Source organism: Macadamia integrifolia, chromosome 6 (genome assembly GCF_013358625.1).
Source record: "Macadamia integrifolia cultivar HAES 741 chromosome 6, SCU_Mint_v3, whole genome shotgun sequence".
NCBI classification, from domain to species: domain Eukaryota; kingdom Viridiplantae; phylum Streptophyta; class Magnoliopsida; order Proteales; family Proteaceae; genus Macadamia; species Macadamia integrifolia.
In genome coordinates, this window is record NC_056562.1 from 34,301,321 (window position 1) to 34,323,770 (window position 22,450).

General features: G+C 37.8%; 2 protein-coding genes across 5 annotated transcripts; one reads left to right on the forward strand and one right to left on the reverse strand.

The window, feature by feature from the left end:
- LOC122082858 (U-box domain-containing protein 33-like) lies at nt 1-12,004 on the reverse strand. 4 transcript variants are annotated; one of them, XM_042650659.1, is made up of 9 exons: nt 11,521-12,004; nt 10,860-10,981; nt 10,408-10,529; nt 9,569-9,673; nt 8,736-9,210; nt 7,489-7,626; nt 4,791-5,321; nt 1,108-1,866; nt 1-352 (listed from the first exon to the last, which is right to left on the reverse strand). In XM_042650659.1, exons 1-9 carry the CDS (start codon nt 11,699-11,701, stop codon nt 170-172), a joined length of 2,616 nt encoding a protein of 871 aa, XP_042506593.1. In that variant the 5' UTR covers nt 11,702-12,004; the 3' UTR covers nt 1-169. The 4 variants fall into 4 exon arrangements, with proteins under 4 accessions (XP_042506593.1, XP_042506592.1, XP_042506594.1 ...); XM_042650658.1 differs by having other exon boundaries at nt 7,489-7,629; XM_042650660.1 differs by lacking the exon at nt 7,489-7,626 and having other exon boundaries at nt 11,521-12,002.
- Nucleotides 12,005-16,775: 4,771 nt separating this feature from the next.
- On the forward strand, nt 16,776-21,942 carry LOC122081140 (uncharacterized protein At3g49055-like). The gene is made up of 2 exons (XM_042648128.1): nt 16,776-18,070; nt 19,893-21,942. The coding sequence occupies exons 1-2, from the start codon at nt 16,946-16,948 to the stop codon at nt 19,995-19,997; spliced, it is 1,230 nt and encodes a 409-aa protein (XP_042504062.1). The 5' UTR covers nt 16,776-16,945; the 3' UTR covers nt 19,998-21,942.
- Nucleotides 21,943-22,450: the final 508 nt, after the last annotated feature.

A 22,450-nucleotide genomic window follows, 5' to 3' on the forward strand; every position in this document is an offset into this window, starting at 1 on the left:
TTTTACCTTTGCCGCTCTCATCATGCTCAAGGGAAGAACATTTACAGGGCATTTGGGTTAACCAGTAACATACCATTTAGATCTATATTTACAGGGCATTTGGGTTTATCTTGTAACATACCAAAGAAAGAGAGGCTAAAACAGCACAAGACAAGACAAACTGTAAATCTCACGGTTGTTGTAGCCACTCCTGTATAGCAGAGTGAATTACATGATTGGGAATGAGATTCAAGTGATCAAGCTTAAGGTTTGTCATGGGTGAAGTGTCATGACCACCATCAAACCATGCTTTCAAAGCCTCTGCCTCGTATGTGAAGCCATCTGCTGCCACGTGTGGGTCTCGCATAATTTCCTGTAATTTCGAATGCAATGGAATAGCAATGAGAGGAGTTTCAGCATAGTTGTATAATTCATTTTGGTAATCATTTTCTATTTTCTCTTCCAATGAAAATCATTTTGGTATTTCAACAATTTAGGTCTAATATTTCAGCATAATTTAAAAAATAAAATAAAAATGGGTAACATTGAATATAAAATGTCATTATTGAACCACTCCAAAAATTCAAAAATCAATTTATGTCACATTTTAAACCTCAATCGTGTTTGGAACAGATTTAGATCGACAATGATTTATTATAGTAAAATCAAGGAAAAAAATGCACTGGATGGCAAATGGAAGTGAAAGAAAACTTGCAAATAAGGCTTTTGCAACCCTTCAAAGTCTAATGTAACACAAAGAAAAGAAAAAAAAATTGCCAGCAAGACCAAATGTCTTCAATTTGGAATTCCTATGCCAAAAATTGCCACTACCAGACCACCTTAAACTACCTTGTAGCATCTTTTCTTAGAAGCTTTCTTCCTCCAATGTGAAATGTATTCGACAATAGCAAATGATCAACAATAAACAAACCTCTTTTTTTTTTTTTGGGGGGGGGTGGGGTGTGGGGGGGTGGGTGGGGTTGGGTGGGGGGAGGAGGGGGTTGCTATTTACATGAATAAACCTCTTATGCAGTTGATATTATTGGCATAGGAAAATTCATAGGATTTGATTAATATTTCATATTCATATAGAGTACCCACATGCAAATTACCAAGCAGCAAACTGACCTGGAGAATGGGGCAAACAAAATAGGACGGAATGCGGCAATGATCGCCTGATGCCAACCTTGAAAATGACAATGCTCCGCAACAAGCCCCCATTGGCTCAAGCAGCCTCCACACCTCTTCTTCAAGGTCTGGTCTGTTCTTTTGGCTCATCTCACAACACCGTAATGCCAAGTGAGCGAGCTGTCTGGCCTGCACATATGGCCAGTTGCCTGCCGATGCATCCAGCATTGCATTTAAATTGCCCTTCTCAAGCGCATATTGCACTTCCTTCACTATTCCCCTGGCCGGTCTGCCCGTCAACAGCCTCAGCACTATGATCCCAAATGCGTAAACATCTGACTTTGATGTTAGTTCTCCAGTTACCAGAAACTCTGGATCCATGTATGAAAAGGTACCCCTTGGGCTTGTTGTACAGCACGTGGGAGGATCTGAATTCTCAGGACCGCAGATCAAGCGGGAGATCCCAAAGTCACCAAGTCTGCTGACAAAATTGGCATCAAGGAGGATGTTGGCAGGCTTGAGATCACCATGTACAATGCTGCGAGGCTTGTTGCAGTTGAGGAAGATGAGAGCTGAGCAGACCTCGATGGCGATGCGTATTCGAGTTTGCCACGAGAGAGGAGGAGTGCCATACTTGAGAGCAAGCCGATCTTCGAGGCTACCATTAGGGAGGTACTCATAGATAAGCGCCCAAGCTTCTGGGCAAGCTCCTATAAGAGTGATGAGGTTTGGATGCCTCACTCTACTCAATACATCCACCTGAAAAATGTCAATCAACATCAGCGAAGCATAGCAGAAGACGCAAACAGAAGGATGGACGAAAAAAAAAACAAAGGTTGATGTTCTTGCACACTATTGAAGATATCCAACTAGGAAAGTGCAATGTATAACTCAAATCTGCATCAATGGTAAATTTTGCACCAAGTCCAACTCATAAGTGCCTCAATTGCTTTATAATAATTATTTATTTTATTTTTATTTTATGAGGTAAAAAGGAGAACAAAGGGTATATCAGGAGATAGGTAACGCTCACAGCATGATAGAACACAGTGACACGCTAGGCTTACTTAGGACTTGCTAGCCTAATGGTCCTGTTAGAACATCCAACATGGAATGACCCCATAGTGGAAACCTGTAAAATAAAGGGCAGGAAAACCAAATAAAAACTCTTCTGATAGCTCTAGATATAGTCGAGTCATTCTCCTGATGGGTCCACTGTATCGAAGCTTCTTGCATGTTTTTCATGCAATTAGCATTTCCATCTATGCCTTATTGTCACATCGTACACCTGGAAACTAAAGTTTTTTTTTTCCTTTTTGAAGGAAGTGTCATATAAATAATCTAGGAAGAGGTTTTCTACAAGATCAAATTATACCAGGTGGTAGATCAGTGGACATCCAAATTTTGTTGCCATGCTGCTGATACCAAGTAAACTTCAACTCAAAAGCATTATAACATGATACACAATCCACAAGCCAATTTGCTAATCACCACTTAGGTGAACCAGTACACAAGCTGCAATGCATAGGAGAAGACTCAAATTTGAGTCATTAAAGTTGAATGTGAAAGTGTGGTATCATGCAATGATCCATAATGGCACAGTGCTACCTCAACCCTAGAATGTCCAAAAAAGGTATCCACAAATCAATTTTGGCTGACGTTCGCATAGTTGTCAAGGCATCAGGGCAGATTTTCAGGGGTTGGGCGGTTGACCGCCTTTCGTTAACATAATAAGAAGGGACCCTTGGGATCCTGAGCATTTCCTAGGCACCATGGGCAGTGACTTCTTTGTTTATAAAATTATGCTGTTTTATACAAGTATGCTATTTCTTGTACTTATATTGGCCTGTGTAGATGTTACAGTAGATATGAGAAGCACCGAATCAGACCGTTGATTGGAAAAATCTATAATATATAGTATCGAACTTGGATCAAGTCATTCTTCTCCTCTCCAAAGTCTCACGCTCAGCAAACCCTTCTGAACTGGATGGTGGTCGGTAGATGTTTGGATGTGATACCTCTCCTTCTGGAAGCACTCTCCCCTTTGTGGCACCGTCCTCTTTCCAGAAGCACTCTTTCCAGCGGCACCCTTTAAGTTTTTTTTTGTTCCCCCTCTCTTTTTTTCTTCTTCCTCGTCCTATTCTACATCTTCGATTTTGTTTTTCTCCTTCTTTTCCCACTTCTTCGATTCTGTTTTTTACTTCTTCCGACTGCGCTGCTTAGTTTTTTTCTTCTACATCTTCTAGTCCCTTCTTCTTAATTTACTTATTTTTCCTTATTCTTCTTATTTTTTTCCCCCTCTTTTTCCTTACTGCCATTAAGACTCTGTTAATATATATATATATATTTTCCTAGTACAAATTCTGTTCAAGTTTATGCTGTTTATGTTACATATTTAATTTACTGTGTCCATTTTTTTTTAGTTTATTTGCTGTTTTGTTTGCAATTTGCAGTTCTGCATTCACATTTCTCACTGGTTTAACTTTCTGTTATAATATATCTTCATTTTAGAATGCTGGAAATTGGAATGATCTTGCTTACCCTTTTCATTCTTCAATTTAACTTAAGAAAAAGAAACTGTTATTTAGCAGTTAGCACATTCTGATTGACCAAACCAGCTTTATTAGTTCTAATGCTTCTTTTTTTCTACATTTTACTATGATTATTTATGTTTTTTGGTTATCCCAAGAAATGAAGGAGGTTATATTATTACCATTAACATCTATGCTTTTGGTGGTTAACTTGTTATTTACTTAATATTTCTATTTTTTATTTTTTTTTCTAACATATAAGGTATATATATATTTTTTTTTGGGTGAAACATATAAGGTATATTTTGTAGCATACTAAATGATGTTAGAAGGGAGGGTCAAAACAACACTAGGGCACCTTGGTCGCCTAAGGTGGGAGCCTTGTCACCTAAGTGCTTATGCACCACTTCACCGCCTTGGGGTTGCCTCATTGCATTGACAACTATGCCCCATAGTCCTCCCTATCTGAAATTTGGTATGGCCAGATCACCCATTCCATAGTTTAGCTGAAAATAAAAGGGAGAAGAGTTCACAGGTGGGCCATCCAGTTGAGATGGCCAATGAAAATTTGATGCATGCATGGGTAACCAAAGAGGTGCCTTGGATATCTAAGGTTGGAATTCGCTAAAGCATGGTTTCAAGTATCAAGATTGCTTGTGGCCGATCTACTGATCTGATACTGGTGCTAAAATTATAAACTTTTCACCCAGGATCAACCAAGTTGGTCAGGGACTCAGAATTGCCTGATCGGGATTGGGATCAGATAGGGGTCAGACTAGGACTTCCTGGGAGTGATCCAAGTCATGTTCCCGAGTTTTAAATCCTAAGGCTAAGCAATCCTTCACATGGCAGAAACAACGACGACTGCCATATAGATAAACCTCTATAGGGCTCATTTTACAGGTGAAACAGATGATACAAGGCATGGTGGCATTTAACTCTCATTAGGATCACCCATGTACTGACATAGTGACATGTGGCAAGTCATGACGGATTAAATGACACTAGGGACCTTTTCCCAAAAAAATGCATGCTTTAGTAGGATGCAACATCAGGGCCACGCAAGTGGTACTAGGGGGTATTCCATCCAATGAGATGCATGTTAGCATGAAGTTATGTAGCATGCACATATAAGCCATGCACCAGATTTACCTCTTGTTGAAACTCTGTGCAACATCCCAAGTTATCAGAGTGCAACATCTTAATAGCTACCAGTGTTTGTCGAAGTGTTCCTCTATAAACGATCCCATATCCCCCTTCTCCAATCTTCATGGATGGATCAAAGCTGCAAGTGGCTCTTTCAATATCTAGGAAAGAGAACTCAGGAAAAAAAGGTGGCCTCCGCAAGGTGGCAGCCTCCTCTTCCCTAGTTTTCCTCAACTCCTCAGCTTCTCTAACTGCATCATCTCGCTCTCTGAGTAGCTCATCTCGTTCATTCCTGATATTCACCAATAATTGCACGGCAGAGCAAATCTTATCCTCCAACTCTTCCACCACCTGATCAGAATCAGCAATTTGATTCTCCAGTTTTGACCTATGTTCCTGGGCAATCCGAATTTCTTCCATGACCTGGTCTAGTTGTATCTTCAACATTTCTAGTTCTTCCTTTTCTTTCCAAAGTAATACTTCCGGTTCTTCCCTTTGTTTCTTATCCTTCTCATACAAGCCTTCTGATGCTTTGGCCTATAAAAGAGTAGCATAACTGTTAAAAGAGTAATGGATGTGAACTTGAAAAGAATATACAAATGACAGACTCCAAAACCACAAAGAGATATAAATATTTCACAGGCATCACCATGACGAGTGATTCTATGAGGTTTAGCACTTCAGAATCTACCATGTGGCAGAACATCAGGACATGACAGATCATGTGATAGAGGATCATGCATTAAAAACGGTGAGTCTCTGATAACCAAAACACCCCACTCCCTAAAAAATGGGGTCGATGAGAGAATCTCCAGTGCATGAATCCCTTCCCCAAATAAAAAATTGCCACAAGTGGGAAATTGATTATAAAAGTATAAAATGTTATCTTTCTAATTTTCTATCCTTGAGCCACTTTCCTTTCATTTTGGGCAGAAATTTTACTAATGATCTGGGTGTAGGGTGGGTCCCCTCTCACATTCATCCACCTAAGTGAACCAGTGGAAGGTCATAAAAGCATTAACAATATTGTCAACAGGCAATATTGGTGCTTAGTTTTTCCATTACTGAAAGACCCTTTCATTATCAAGAAAACTTACAGAAAAAAAAAGGTGGAATAATGTACTTCCCTATTGCTTAACAAAAAGGGAATTCAAGCTTCATGGGCAATGAAAAGTAGTAGTTTCAAAAAGGGACCAGGTGAACTTATTCGGGCCCAGCAATAAAATATCAGCAAAGTGAATGGTCTGATCACCTGGCTCAATAGTTAGTTCAGGATCCTCTGCTAATGCTGGTTCCTACTTATATTTCACTGGTGCTTGGAAGGGCAGAAGGATGGATTATAAAAATATGGATTCTGGTGTTTTTAGACTATTTCTGTGTTTACACTTTTTTTGTCTTTTGAAAGAATTAGCAAAACATGAGAATGTAACCAGCACTAACAAAGGATCCTCTCCCCAAAGATGTCAATTATCGATGTCAATCAGCATATCAGTAAGGGTTTATAGAATACTGTTTTGAAGCATAATACATGGGGGTGCGGGGGGCAATGGTTCGACCGGATCGACCGCGACCCGATGGGTCGACCCACGATTTTGGAGTATATATAATGTACTGTTGCTTGTTGAGAAAGTCATTGTATTCTAAGGTTTTCATGCAGCTTGGGTTTTTTAGGACGAGTTTTTTCTCGCCGCTGCTAGGGTGTAATCTCTCTTCTGCATAGTGAATCATCTTCTTCTTCGCCTGAGGACGTAGCACACCACCTTGGTGTGTGAACCTCGTTAAATCTCTGTGTCGTACGAATCTATTGTCTCTTTATTATTCGTGTTTCTTGGTGTTTGATCTAACAGTCTCAATTTTCTGACCAAAAAGCCTTTGCGTTGGGTTGTGCCCACTGGGCTAGTGAGATGTACACCAGATTTTATGAATATATTTAGCTTGGGCCTCATTTAGGCCCTATCCTTGTTTAAACCATATATATAATCGCCTTCGATCTATAAGACAAAAATCCCAATTCCAGAATGTTAGGGTCTGACCGAAAAGAAAGACCAAATATTTATTCTTTTCTCTGACGTTGTTTCCTTTACTGTGTCTGACCAATTTATTGACTCTTTAATCATAGTTGGCTCATTTTCTAGCTGAGAAACCTGAGATCCCTCAGGGAAGAGGCAATCCACGAAATAGAAAGAAAACAAAAATAAAATGCTTTATCCTTGAATCGTGGGAGGAGGAGGTTGGGACTACAAAAATTTGGAAGAAGTTGAAATAGTTGCACATCCATTACTTTGGAAGATGTAGATCAGTTCTCACTGTGCCGGATCTTGGGTCAGACGAAGATAAAAGGGAAATTAGGAAACAAAGAGAAACCAAGAGAAGGGAAAATGGAGGAGACTGAGAGAAACCAGGGCGATAGAAAGAGATTGATAGCTGGAATCTTCTTCTGTTCCATGCAAAGCGCCTCACGTGACTCGAGCCGTATCAACCAAGACGGTTCGATACGGTTTAGTTTGATATAAAATTTTTTCACAGATCATATTGTCTACATAACTATCAGACCAATACACCATTACAGCCAATATGAATTGATACTTGATACATTGCTCTCCCCTAAATGGGAAATGTGTCCTGCTGCTGCACGAGCATTGCCAAACTTATAACTTGATCCTCAACCGAAGAAGATTGTGAGAAAATGGGTAAAAAAATTTACCTTGCATACAGCCTCGAGGGCATTCCTCTCAGCTCTCCTATGCCTAAGAAATTCTTCAAATGCTTCAAGTCTAGAGTTCTCAGCCTCCACCAAGGCTTCTTCCAGTTGACAACATCTGTCAGATTTCATCTGTTCTTCCTGCTATGATCCCATGACTTATTTCAAAACTAAGATAAAGTAAATCAAAATTTAATTCCTACAACCCGAAAAAACAAATTTTATCTAAGGCTTGGGCTTCGCTGAAGCAGCATGGGGCTTGATACGTTAATAGGCCACAGTATGGTCCAGATTTTAATTAGAAATAGGCCCAACCCAACCCAGTTATTCTACAGCTAGGCATGGGTAAAAGATTAAGGCTCAACATATAAATGGGTTGGTCCTTGAATCAACTTGCCAAGCCCAGAAGCACCCTTAGTTTGGACAGGAGAGTCATATCTAGCAGGTCACACTTAGGAGCAGGAATTTTGCTGCAGAGGAGAATGGGTGCCTAGATGGTGCCTAGGTAATCAAACTTAAGGTCTATGCTTCTTTCTAAGAACAATGGAGACTCAAAATCCCAAAACAAAAATATAGTATTCTGTATTTACATAATTTCAGATTAGACTTAGCTCTTCACAAGATGAAGACAACCCTTATAATGCATATCCAATCAAGATAGGTCTCATTGATAAAAAGGAAAACATGCATACCCAGTTAATAGAAAGTTAAAAAAAGAGAATGCATATTGATTTCTGATTGGCTAGGGAAATCTAAACAAGTAGAAAGCATGCAGCTTTAGCATAGAAATTTTAAAGCACTCCAGTAACAACTAAATCATACATAAATCATACACATGGTAACTTATTGCAAGGAAAACCTATATTTTCATTTTTTTTATAATCTAAAATAAAACCAGATATCTCTTAATAACACCGGATGAACATTTAGCATCATAATGTAGCATTACAAAAATGAAAGATTGATTTTGTTTCATTTGCAGAACATGTCAATAGTATGCAGTTGGAGATAGCCTTCTAATCACTGCCAAAGTAGATCCAAGTGCAAATGCCTCAACTAGTTGAAGCTACTGCATGGACTTACAAAAGCCTAAGCTGTTAATGTGTCCAACACTCCCAAGTTGAGGTTCAAAACTCCAATGGTTGGATATATCTGTTGGACGCTAGGGGGATTGACTTCAAATATACACACTCGTGGAATATTATTCTTTATATGCATGCTTTCAGAAATGAATAATAAATCATACATACCAGTAACAGCTCATTTGGAGGGGAAGAATCATGAAGTTTTTCTTCAGATATACGCTCAGAGAAAAATGCCATCCCTTCTTCACTCACATCATCCCTCACAGTTGAGTTAGATTCTACAGTGCCAAGAACATCACTTGCAGACCATGATGAAACCTCTGAAACCTGAGAAGTGCTCCTATTGCTCTCACATTCACTTGCAATCCCCTCTGCACCTAATTGTCTCTGTGGTGCTGTTGCCATCACTGTAGCCACTCTAGGAAAAGATAATGACATAATTTTTCTTCCAAATGTGCCACTCTTGACAGTTCTAGCTTTTCGAAACAAGTCCTGAACTGGATTACTGAGCCTTAAGTGATGCTTCTGTTCCCTAGGAGGGAATCTAGATCTCAAATGCTCTGCCTCGCTAGTTACCATGTTTGGATTGCCCAATGGTGGAGTGGTGGCCTGCATTTCACTTCCCTCCAAGTTACCTTCCCTGTGTTGGATTTTTTTTTCCCACTATAAGTTGTCATGTTCGTCAAAACTTATAATGCACACACACACACACACACACATATATATATATATATTGCACACACACACACATACATGTATATATATATATAGAGAGAGAGAGAGAGGCTCTTCTAATGTAAATTAACTACATAGCAAGGATTTTCATAATAGACTAGATTACATCATCCTAGGCCAACTGATTGAACAGCCTATATGACTGAGTAGGCGAGTCTCAGAATGCAGTGCAAATAATTCCTTACACTCTTTTCTACAACCAAATCAATAAACATCGAAAATCCGGATTTGAATGCTTGAAGAGTGGGAGGGGAAATGCATACCTTGTGTATATGAGGTGGTCCTTACAAACAAACCATATATGACAGGAAACATGTGCTTTTTCACACACAAAGATTGCTTTCTTGGACTTGAGCTCTGTCATTCTCCTGCAGTGTGATGAAGCATGGGAAAGTGAGTTAGCAACATGAAAGATGTGAGTTTTAATAGAGTCGGCAATGTTAGTTTTCAGAAGGCATCTCAGATTCACCAACTCATCAACTTAAAAGCTAAAGGAGATCCAAATAGATAGTACTTAATTCAGTATGATACATAAATGCTATTAAATCTCCATGGAACTGGACCAAGAGAACTTTTCTTTGGCACAATTCCGATGCCAGCCCAAATTGGCACATCCAACTACCAGATATTTGCTTCGCCATAATCCTTGAGCCTTATATAAAAAACAATCAATTAACATTTAGCTCTAGATAATACAATTGTGATTCTCTCTTTGGCCAACCATCAGTCTGATCTTTCACATGCTGCGTCCAACTGCAGTCTGCTGGCCAAACAATAAGGATTCATGGATCTGGGCAACATGTGTACATCTCATGCTCAAAGATCATTATCCAGAATATCCCAGGACAATATCATATACTGGCTCCTTTAACAAGGCAATATGTATGTGAATTGTAATAACTCTTTAACAATTACCCCATTTAGGTAAAGCTTAATAACTTTCTCCATTCTCTCTCCCTCGCAGACACAATCTTTCTTACATGGGGAGCTGCACGTGTATCTACATATCCAATTAAGTTTTTCTTAAAAGAATTAAATAGAAAAAGCACAATGACATGACAATGGACATGAACATATTAACATTTTCATTTATATTTCATACTTTGAATAGTGCTTGTCTGTTGCTGCACCCATTACAAGCTTTTTGATCCTATGCTGAGTGACGAGCTCCACAATCCCTTTCTCAATGTTGTCCATTTCAATGTCTATTTTTTCTGCCCTTACCTATAAAAGGTAAACCATTGAGGTCAATAATCATTCAGAATATGAACAAATTGGTTCATTTTTTTTCCTCGAAATAAAGGTTCATCATACTAAATGCAAAAAATTGATATATTTATAATGTTGTTGAAAGTTAAAAGGTAATGTGTGCAGCGCTGCAGCTCGAGCCATTCAGTGGATTTGATTTCTTTCCACGCATTAAATTTGATCACTTATACAGAAGCATTCTATTGTTCTATTGCACAATACAACTACAAATATTGGTAGGAAATATGCTGAAAAACATCAATAAAATAATAATAATAATAATGCAAGGAGAAGAAGAAGCAATACCCCTGCTCGGACACAAATGTAAAGGTACTCATTTAGAGCAACATGCATTTTTCCCTTTTCAAGTTCTCGGTATGCTGCAACTTCCTGAGCTTTTAGTGTGTTTGTCGGAAATTTCCCACCCTCTAAGACCCAGGAAAACAAAACAGTAACAAATTAATAAACACCCAACAAAAAAAAAAGGGAAGGATTTGGCAGGAGGAAAGCCAATAATTCATTATATAATTGCATAAGAATTGCATTTTAGTTAAGAGAAAGTGATCTCCAAAGCATCTATTCTTTTTTTTTTTTTTCTAGTAAAATTTTCAAACCATCTATACTCACTCCAAAAAATATGTCCATGGCTCTGTCCCATTTTAGTCCAATTGACCCACATGATTCAATGAAACTGCAGACAGAGTTGTTTTCCCATGTTTCCTTTACTGTGTTCAAATTTTATTTTATACTCTTTGCTTTCCAAGCATCCAGTCATGGTCCATAATGCCATGTGGATTGGTAACACAAACTTAATACAAATAAAACATGACAAAAAATCTTACCAGCAGTAAGAATTCTACCATGTGACAGTTTGCCATTCAACCAAGGTCAATTGACAACAAAGATAAATAAATCTCAACAGAGGATCAGATTGACATATTTGGGGGATTGGAAATTTCAAGCTTACTCAATGGAACCATCTGAGCTGGCTTATGAACATGGAGGATGCAGATCTTCCTCCCTCCTGAATTCTTCAACGCCCATGTCAAAGTCGATTTGCTGTCCTTTAACTCTTTCCCAAGTGCCACAAATACCTTGTCTTCCTCTACAAATTGGCATTCTTCTTCAATCTCTCCGGATATGTCCATCACTCTAAATTCTTCCTCCCTCCCTCTCTTTTTGCTCAGTTACTCTAAATTCTTCGTGAATTCTTCAATTAAAACCCTAGTTTCTCTGAAGAAGGATATAGGTACTCATCTTGATGATTATAACCTTTTCCCATGAAAAGGGACGCTTGTTTCAGAGCTCAAAAAGGCCAAGTAGATAAATACATAAATACATGGAAACTGGTGGGTTCTCGTTTTGCTGACACATGTAATCTTCTTAATTACTATCGAGATTACCTACAAAGCTGTTACCACTTTCAATCTCTCTCTTCCTACTTAAATGCCTCTTATTTCTCTGTTGAACTCAAATGTCATACATTATTTCTCTTTATATCGATAAAAACCTATTTTCTATTTTTATTATTTATTTTAATTAATTGATTTCATCAATTCATATACAAAACTCTCTCTCTCTCTCTCATGTGATACAACATCAATATTGATCTAATAAAATATCGATTATATCAATCAATTAAATCGGTACTAAAACCCTATAGGGATTTGTGAACCCTAGAATGATGGGTAAACCATCCTCTATGGATGAGTAAAAATTTCTTCTTTTTTGATTTTTTTTCATTTGATTGTTTTGTATTAGTATGATGGAGACCGGTTTTAACTTGTAAATGAGTTTTAAAATAAAATATTAATGAAAATTAAGAGAGAGAGAGAGAGAGAGAGAATTTAATATATATATATAGAGAGAGAGAGAGAGAGATATGAGGGTGGGAAAAAAGTATCTATTAATTTTTATTGGTTTTGAATTAGTATTAGCTATTTTGTAAGATTAAAATAAAGCTATTTCTTAGGATTAATAATAAAACGAATGTTAAAATATAATTAAAATAAAATATGAAAAAAAAAAGGTTTTGATAGATCGTGAGGAGAGAGAGGGAGTGTGGAAAAAAAGAATAAGAGAAAAAATAGGAAAAGATAGGTAGTCAGTTAACAAATTAAGAGAGATAATAAGTGGATTACACATGTCCAACTCTTAGTTGTACAAGAATTGATACCCAAGTTCTTGTACAAGGACTTGATCCAGACTCGAGAATTCCGCCCACTCTTCGATTTGTTTATTCTGAAGCTTTCTCAAATTTTCCACCACAATGGGCTCCAGACTCCAGAGTCCAAATGGCACTGTTTTTTTGGTAAATCCATAGAGAAAGCCGGATCGTGATACTCTCTAATTCTCTGAAAGTACAATTAGGTGCAATTCTGATATAAGATTTAGACACCTGTCCCCAATGATGTTGACGATCTAGATTTGAAGATAGGATGCTAGGAGATCGGTTGCTGTTCTGAGGTGTAGCTATCGGGTAAAAACACGATCCGTCAATTCGCTCTCTCACATAGAAGGATCCTCACCCAAAGCTCTCATCTCGTTCCATCTATCGCTCTCATCTCTTTCCCTCTTTTTCTCAAATCGTTGCAGGCTTCTCACCCCTTGTGAGGTTATACCATATTTCTCAAATCGTAGAAACCCTATTGTTGAAGACTGAAGACCTAGAAGTCCTCTCGTGTTAGTACCTGCGAGTAATTGGCTACAGCTACCCCACTCCTTCCTTGCAGAAATAGAAGTCTGATTGAAGGATTCTCACACTATTTGTCGTTGGCTGGTTCACTTATTTTCATTCCCAGAGTCATGGTATCAGCCATGGGTGGAACAGATGTAAGCATCTTGTATGATGGTTTGCTTTCTGACACAAAATGTTACCACTGGTTTTTTTTTTTCCTAACATCAGAAGGATACTGCCACAGTGATTTCCATAATGTACAGGCATGAAAGAGAAGAATGTCCAACGAGTCTTCGATCGGAAATCAAGGTCGAAGAGATTTAAGCGATTTGAAAATTATAGGGGAAATCGGAATGAAGCTTCGGCACTTTGAGAAAGAGAGAGAGAGAGAGAGAGAGAGAGAGAGAGAGAGAGAGAGAGAGGTGGGGAGTAACTATACAAATCGCTTGGTGAGGATCCTTCTGCGATTTGAAGTTTATAAATCCATAACTCAATTTTAGATATTTTTATTAACTTAAATTTTAAATCGATAATTTTATAAGGAAAACCTAATTTTAGATATTTTTGTTAACTGAAACTTTTGATGGATAATTTTATAAAGAAAAATCTAGAAGTGAATAATCATGTAATTTTTCTCTTCAAATAATTGGAGAATATCACAATCAAAGCTGTAACTGTACGGAATAATGTATATAAAAAATTGTGTTTTAATTGATACTTTTATGTGTATTTTCATTGGTTCTTACGCTGATATAGAAACCATGCTACCGTTTTTAGTAACCCTCAAGCTTTTTTATTTGTGCAAGTACGTCGCCATCTTATTCACTTTAGACTAGGTTTCAGCCTTAAATATTTAAGGTGGACACATGGCAGCCAAATTTTATCTCGTCGAATGGGATCAAAATTGACTGGATTTGATTGACGGTTCAGATAGTGGATTCGGTCCATTCGGACAAGGAGTCGGACCACCTATATTCCCCTAGTCTCTTATAACGTTGCATGTGAATACGTGTCATCTCTTACAATCTACCCAATTTTAGACTTTTGTATTTTTACCGGATTAAGATTATAATATGTTAATATTTTTCATAACAATTCTTTTAGCTACAATCACTTGTATCAGTTGATTTTGGGTTTGAGTTGATACATCTTATTATCTTTTGTGAGTCTTGCGAAAATATTGTTTACTATATAAGGCTTCGACTTGGGAGCTGTGATCACTATTATAGAGCATTCATTTTCCATTATCGAAAAAAAAATATTCTTCTTAGGTTTTTTTTTTTTTTTCCTCTTATTTGCTCCTAGATTGACTAATTAAAAAAAGATGTGTCTCTAGTATGGTATTCTTCCAATGGAGAATCATGACCATGATCTATGATTGTATATAAACCTTGTTTAGATTATTGTGGTTTTGTCCATTTGTATTTCTTTGGCTTATTATCATGAAAGTTCCCCATATGTTTGGATTTGTGTTTTAGCCGCCATACGGGAAGTATTATTTGTGCTTGTTTAATGGAAACTACTACGTAAAAGAAAGCTTATTGAAAGAATCCTTAAGTAGCTTCGTGAGAAAATATTTTAGCTTAATGTTAATTTTATGTTATTATTAAAAAAATAAAAAATAAAAAGAAGAAAAAGGGGAAAAAAGAAGCTTCGCGAGTGCTACTCTAGTGAAATTGGCCATTTTATGGACATCAAGGCCTTCCAATTGTGGGGTCAATTTTAGCCCATCAAAAAGTGAATATTTTCCCTTGTATTTTATGTCGCTAAACAAAACTTTTAAAAAGTCCATTTTCACCTATTAACCAATCAAAGCTTTATATTTTAATGTGGGGAAAATGCGTATAAGCTAAAACTTACTTAGATGGACGGGTAGATGATAATGTGTACAACATATCAATAAAAATTAGATGCCAACTAAATTGCAACGAGACACATATTAACAATGATAATGTTTTGGCAGCCTTCTCCAATTTGTATGGAGTGTGTACAAATTCGGTGGCGGAGATGAGAGCCCTTAGAGATGGCTTGGTATTGTGTAAGGATTTAGGCCTCTCTGACTTTTATATTAATTCCGACTCCTCCCTAATGTGAAATTTATCTCTCAAAGATTATTCACCTTGTGGAGCCGTTGATATTGGTTTCAGGAAGTAATCAACCTCTGCGATTCCCTAAGAGCTCATATATTTTTTTCATTTTAGGAAAGCAATCGCACTGCAAATTGGTTAGCCAACTTCGCATGTGAATCTACTATAAATTCGGTGTTCTATGGTGATAATGCTCTCCCATCTAATATTAGTTATATCATTCGGGAAGATAAAGCGGGATTATCAATCTTTATAATGTAGACTTTCCTCTTTTGCATGTTTTTCTTTTGAGTTTTACGAGTGTTAGAGTGATTTGTATCTCATGAGTTGGGGTAAGGCAGGTTATGTCCCCCCCCTTTATTTATTCATTATTTTGTTTATCTTATTTAATAAAATTTTAGGGGTTTCCCTGAGTTCCAGATGATATTAGGGTTAAAAAAAAAAGGATAGTGTAGAGAGTCTTCCTTAACGAGCTGTGAATGAAACATTTGCTTATTTTATTTGTTTGTAATTTTTTTTTATTAATTGATTTATAAAATGAGGCTTGACATGAAAATGATTTTTTTTTTTTTTAAAGAAAAAATGAAAATGTTTATCAAAGAGTAGATGCATAATGTGCTCCAACAATAGATTTGACATGGTGTATTTAATATTATCTAATACAATGCTTAGCCTTTGACCACTCATCCATTTTGTGTCATGCCCTGAATTATTTTTTGGCTTATATTATCATTTTTCGATGATATCGTAATTATTATTCAATTACAAATTTCATCACAATGCATTTTAGCTAAGAAACGGATCTTAAAAGTAGAAGTATCTACAACAGGGGAAGTTTTCTCTATTTGGGGTATGCCTAGCTCCAAGACCATGCAAACAATTCAACACCCCCTTTTGGTTCTATCTATGAAGGGTATGGAGGTCATTTTATATGGAGAATAAGAGAGATTCCACACAAGGATACATGCAGCTCGCATAGAGAAAACCATTTTATTTTTATTTTGCTTCAGGCATGAAGATCCAATTATATGGAATGCACATATAAACCATTGATTTTTTTCTGTTCATGATATTTTTGATAATCTTTCATGTTCCAATATGCTTTTACTGAAGGATCTTGATGAGTACATGAAGGTAGTTGTGTAGAATATGCAACTAAGATGAAGAGAATACTTCGACATTATAATTTTGAATATGCATAGTGAAAGATAACATATTTGCATGCATTTTTTATGAACACTAGTCTAACCTAGTGGTGGCAGTTTTGCCTTGAAGTGTTGGCGTCTAGGGGAGGAGGTTGCGTGAACTCAACGCATTCTCGATGATAATAATAAGATAGAAATAATAAATTCAAGGATGTGTTTGCAAGTGTACCTGGAATAGATTTTATTGACAAAACGCATTCTAAAGCGAAAAGGTGGAGAAAAATCTGATTTCATAATACAAAAATTCCTGAAAACAGTTTCTGACCAGAACTCCCTCGTCCTCCTTCCCACCCGATCGTCTTTGCCTTCATCCTTGTTGACTGGTTGTTGGTGCTCAGGCTTCTCTGTTGAAGATAGGGTTCGTTTCTTCGAAGAAAAGATGAAAATCTCTGAATTTTCATATTCAAATGGATCATTGATATCATGGAAAATGCTTCTGAGGATCGAAGAATCGAAGATTTCGTGAACGATGACCAAAATACTGCTCAACATCAACTTCTCCTCCAGTTACAGATTCAAAACGATGCTCTTCTCGCAGAACTGGATTCCCTTCGGGGTATTTTTAAATGGAGTATTGACATCATGGAAAATGCTTCTGCGGATAGAAGAATCGAAGATTTCTCGAACGATGAGCAAAATGCTGCTCAACATCTTCTCCAGTTGCATACCCAAAATGATGTTCTTCTCAAAGAACTGGAAGCACTTCGGGTCTCATACCAGGATCTTCAATCGAGGTCCGTGGCCATGGAGGATAGATTGATCCTCCTCCAGAAGCAGAAAGACGAAGCTCTCCACCGCAATTTTGATCTCGTTGAAGCCGTCGAAGGAATCACTAGCGAAAGAGATGCTCTTCGGGACGAACTTCATGGACTAGAGGTTGCTGCAAAAGAACGCGAGGATGAATTGACGAGGCAGCGGGACGTGGAACTTGAGGAGAAACTGGATCTTCGAAGCCAGGTTGAAGTTTCTCGGGAGAAGATCTCAGGAATGCTGGAGGAGAAGAGTAAGAAAATTAGGACGTTCTCTTGCAGTTTCGATTTACTTCGGTCGGTAAATGAGTCCTTGGTGAGGATCTTTGACAGAATCAGTGAAGACAAGTCGAATGGTATCATAGAAGAAGATGAACATACTAAAGAGGAGTCCGATTTGGATGAGGAATCTAGGGGATTCTTGTCGGAAATGGAGGGTGTTCATAAACTCACGACAACATTGGAATCACGGTTAACAGAATACGAAGAGATAAGAAGGAAGGAGAAGAGGGAGTTGGAGAATAGTGTTGTGAGTTTGACAGAAGAGAACAGAGACATTAATAGCTTGCTGAGGATTGCTCTAGTGGAGAAGGAAGAGGTGGAAAGTGCTCTTAGTAAACTGAAGGGAACTGGTGAGCCAAAGAGAGCGGCACTTCTGCAGTTTGCAGAGAAAGGGTTGCAGAGGGTTGGATTCGGATTCATGAGGGGCGCTTCAGCTGGTGATTCAACAAGTAATTCAAATTCCAATTCATGCAGTAAATCAGAAAGTAGTGACTGCGACCAGGAGGATATTAGCCTGGTACTATTCTATCTTTTTTCTTCCTTACATTTCAAATACTAAATAGGATGTTATAGGTTGTTTCTGGAAGATGGAGTTGATGCTTGTTACTGTAATCCTGCACCTCAAAAGGTTCAGTCTAGTTTAATCAATGATCAGAACTACTTAGTTGTGAACTTTTAGACTCTTGCATTATTGTTATGCTGCTCTCTTCTCCATCAGTTTCTACTTGAACAAAGATAATTATTCTTGTTGGGTGTTTTAATATTATCATTGATTTCTCAAGTTCTTCATCCACTAGAATGGAGAGAGTTACACAACTGATGAGTCTTCCCATTGTTACTTCCCATACTTTATGCAAGTGTTTCACCGATCTAACTTCTAACAAAAATGTTCATTTAATGGGTTTAATTTGTAAATGCATAATGGACTTTTTAGATGGGCTGTTGCTTGGTGCATGTTAAGAGCTTTAGCTGCAATCTCAAAATGGGAGTTTGAGTCTGAGGGCAGCCAATTTAAAAAAAGAAATAAAAATTCGGAGGTTAGGACCAACCCTGGTCCACTCTTCCTGGGACTCTGCAAAGGGACTTGCATTGGGTTACAGCCCTTTTATTAGTGGATTAGTGGACACATTTTGATGTATGATGTATCTAGTGCTGTCAATGATGCATGGTATATAATCCATTTCATAAGTTTTTTTGTAAAAGATAGGGGGAAGAAAAGAGGTATGAGATAACATGGAATTTGGTTGAAGTGGTCAAAGTATTTGCAAACTTCTAGCGAATTTCGGATTGCAGGTTATAAAGTTTAAGTTCTTTGAAAGTCTGGTACATATTTTGTCAGTTCCAACAGTATTCGAAGGGAGTTGGCTGATTTAAGTCAGTTTTGGATGATTTTTGGGTAACCAACTTTAAACCCAAATAACATTTTGGGGATGGGGATGGGGTGGGGGAGGTGATTCCTGCCAAAAGTCTGCCATACCACAATCATATCTCTTGTTATAAATTCCAGAAGCTAAGATGGTTATTTCTTGAATGGCATGAGTAATGTATAAATGTCTTGGTGAGAAACAGAAGTTAGATAAAAGATCCATGCAATTATTTTGAGGATTGTCCATGTAAGAAACTAAACCTTATTAACAATTAATTGAATTAATACAGCTCTTTGAAGGCTGCTAATCATGTTTTTACTGCTTAGAAATTACAGAAATTCATTGACTGTGCATGAGCTTTCTGCGACCTATTATGACATATTTCTTATGGTCAGTGGAGACTGTTCTTTCTATATCTGTAAATGGACATGAACAATCATTGCCACATATCAATTCCTCTGCAGATTTCCTTTTCATATGTACATAATTTTTGTTTATCGTATACTTTTGCTGCGTGCTTGAAAGTTGATTGCTCAGGATCTATCTCACATATGAAAGATAGATATATGAAGAAATATAGGTAGAATTGCAAATTGGTATCGTTCTTTTCCAAAACAACAAATAAAAGAGGTTAGAGGTGTTTGAATGACCATTAACCTTCGTCATTGGATATTTGGATTTGATACCCATGAATGCTATGTGTACAACTATGACTATGGTAGATTTATTGATTTGCTTGTAACGACATAGTAACAGAATTATTACATGCATGCATACAGAAACCACTGACAACTACACTGCACACCTCAGACATTGCCCAACTCTATAAAGGCATATATATGTATTTATTCATCATGCTTTTTTTCTTTCTTTGATGGTAGAATTTTCTTAGTTTAATAATATAAGATAACTCACTTTATGGTTCAGAAACTTCATGTGTTTTGACCTGACATTTTGGGGTATCCTGACCAGGCCTCGACTGTATGGAAGATAATGAAGACCTTGCGGCTCGAAATAACTCAATTAAAGACGTCTTTGGATGAATCCAGGTACGTTCTCTCAAAATTTCTGTCTTAGGTCTTGCCTTCTTTCTTGCTATGATGTCTATCTGTAGCACTATATAAATTTTGACAAGTTGGGAAAGTAAGATAAAATTGTGGACTTATAACGAGCATGACAGTTGGATGCCAATTCCAATATGGATCGTTGTGTGCTGTAGTAAAAAAGCTTTATCTACATCCCCCTCCTTTAGTCCAGGATCTCTTCACTCTTGTCATCTTCTATGTGTTAGATTTATCCATTTGCACCCTCTTTTTCATGATATATATGACAGTTTTGGTGTTTGGAAGTATTTTAACAGCCTTTCACTTTGGCCTAGCGTTAGAAACGTTTGATCCATTGATTTTTGGGAAAATTTCTATTTCTCCCTATACTTACCCTATATTTACTCTAATTCCCCAACTCAAAATTTCTTTTCTGATTCCCCTGAAAAGCAAACTTTCGTCTCTCTCTCCCCTGCTAATTCTAAATTCCTAAAAAACCCTTGCTCCCCAACCTTCAGAGAGCCCCTCCTCTGGTCCAACCCACTCCTATAGCTTCTCCAGTCTCCCCAACCCTCCACCCAACCACCACCTCTTACCCTGCCCTCCCCTCCTACTATGAGCCACCCCCCCTGCAACTCTTGTCCCAACCCCTCTCCAGATGAAGAAGGGGTATATGCATTTGCTTGGTGTCTTGGACCCTTGGTATCTCATGATTAGCTGGGGGTAGTAAATTAGGTGTGATTTGGTTCTGAGTCAGACAATTGGCCACTGTCATTACTAAGGCTTCGTAAACAGTATTTTCAGAAAATTCTCCGTTTATTGGTGTCCCTGTCCTGTGAAAAGACAATAAAGGTTTCATCCTTGCGTTGTCTTCATTTCCCCACTTCGCTCACTTTCCCTCCGTTTTCTACTCAACATAATTTTCGCACTTAATGGGTGCAACACAAAACTCAAAAGACTTTTGATGTAGGGGATTTCCTAGAAGACTAGGGTCCTTACAAAAGTGACTCAATTAAGGTAAGACAAACTTAAGAGGGGGGTCTTGGGATTAGGTTGGGGTTTAGGTATGCTCAACAAAACAAGATTCAACATGCAATAAATAAAGACAAATCAACATATAGCCAGGAGCAATATCAATCTAAGCGGAAAAACACATAATAACTTACTAAAGCTTCAAGTGGGGACATGGGGAAGGGAACAAACGTCATGCAAATGTTAGGTTCAGCACAAATCAATCTAGACACCAAATAAGATACACAAACAATCAATGTCCTCTAGCAGCCAACTAAAATAGAAACTCAGCAGGGGTTTTAGAGATATAACAGTGAAGAAAAAAAAGACTTAAAACAGTAGGTAAATTAGGCATAAACGAGGGGGCAAGGGCTGGTTTCAATGCTAATGGGCTGCAACATATAATAGGGATTAATGGAGGTGGGGGGGTTTAGTTTGATTACTTACCTTGTTACTGTCCTGGTCTGAGGAGAAAAGAAGAAGATGATGTCCTCCAAGGATGAAAAGCTTGTTGTCCACGTTGTTGTTGATGAAGAAAATCCATTGAGTGTTCAAGAGTTCTTGGTTAGTTGTTGGAGAGACCAGCAGCAGTCCAGTATCGAAGAGGAGATCAACAGCAGCCCAGTTATTGTAGAATAGACCAGCAGCAACCCAGTTATTGAAGCGGAGGTCTGCGGCAACCCAGGTGGGGATCTATCCAAGGAGCATGACCTTCAGTTGTGCAAACTGTGGCTGCAATAGTGCAGCGGCAGCAGCAGCAGCAGAGAAAAGAATGGAAGAAAGAGGGAGGCAAGACAAGAGAGAAAGAGAGAAAATCGAGAAAGGGAGAGAAGATCAAGACAGAGAGAAAAAAAGAGAGACGAGATTGAGGAAGGGAGGGAAATCGTGGGGGGTTTAGGGCTGTTCTTTGTTTTCAATAATCTTTTTTCATTCCTTAGAACCGTGGCCTAGGCCACTACATAAATATTAACTTAGTTACTAAAAATAAAAAGAGTCAATTGGCAAGTAAATAAAGACTTCCTAAAAAATAACAACTAATAAAGTAGTTTCCTAATTAATTAAAAGACTAACAAGGAAAAGAATATTCTACAAATAAACTACTAAACTAATAACTAATGGGGCCCACAAGATCTGCTGAAATCTGGAAAGAGAGAGGGACTCGATCCAGCGCTGGAATGGCTGGATCGAGCCTTCCTCTCTTCCTCCTTTTTCTTCTTCTTTCTTCTTCTTCTTTCTATTCTTCCAGCCACAAAGATGCATGTTTCTTCTTATTCTTGCGTCTGTACACCTTGATGTCTCCATCAACTTTTCTAAAAAATTTGAACCTTTTTCATTTTTCTTGTCTTGTAATGAAGCCCCATTCTGATTTCTCTAAAGTATCTCTTTCCGAAGGCTGTGGCAAAGTGACCTAACACAACAGACCTTTTTATTTGGGCACACATTTCAGACAGGTGCATACCTTAACCTGGACCGAAC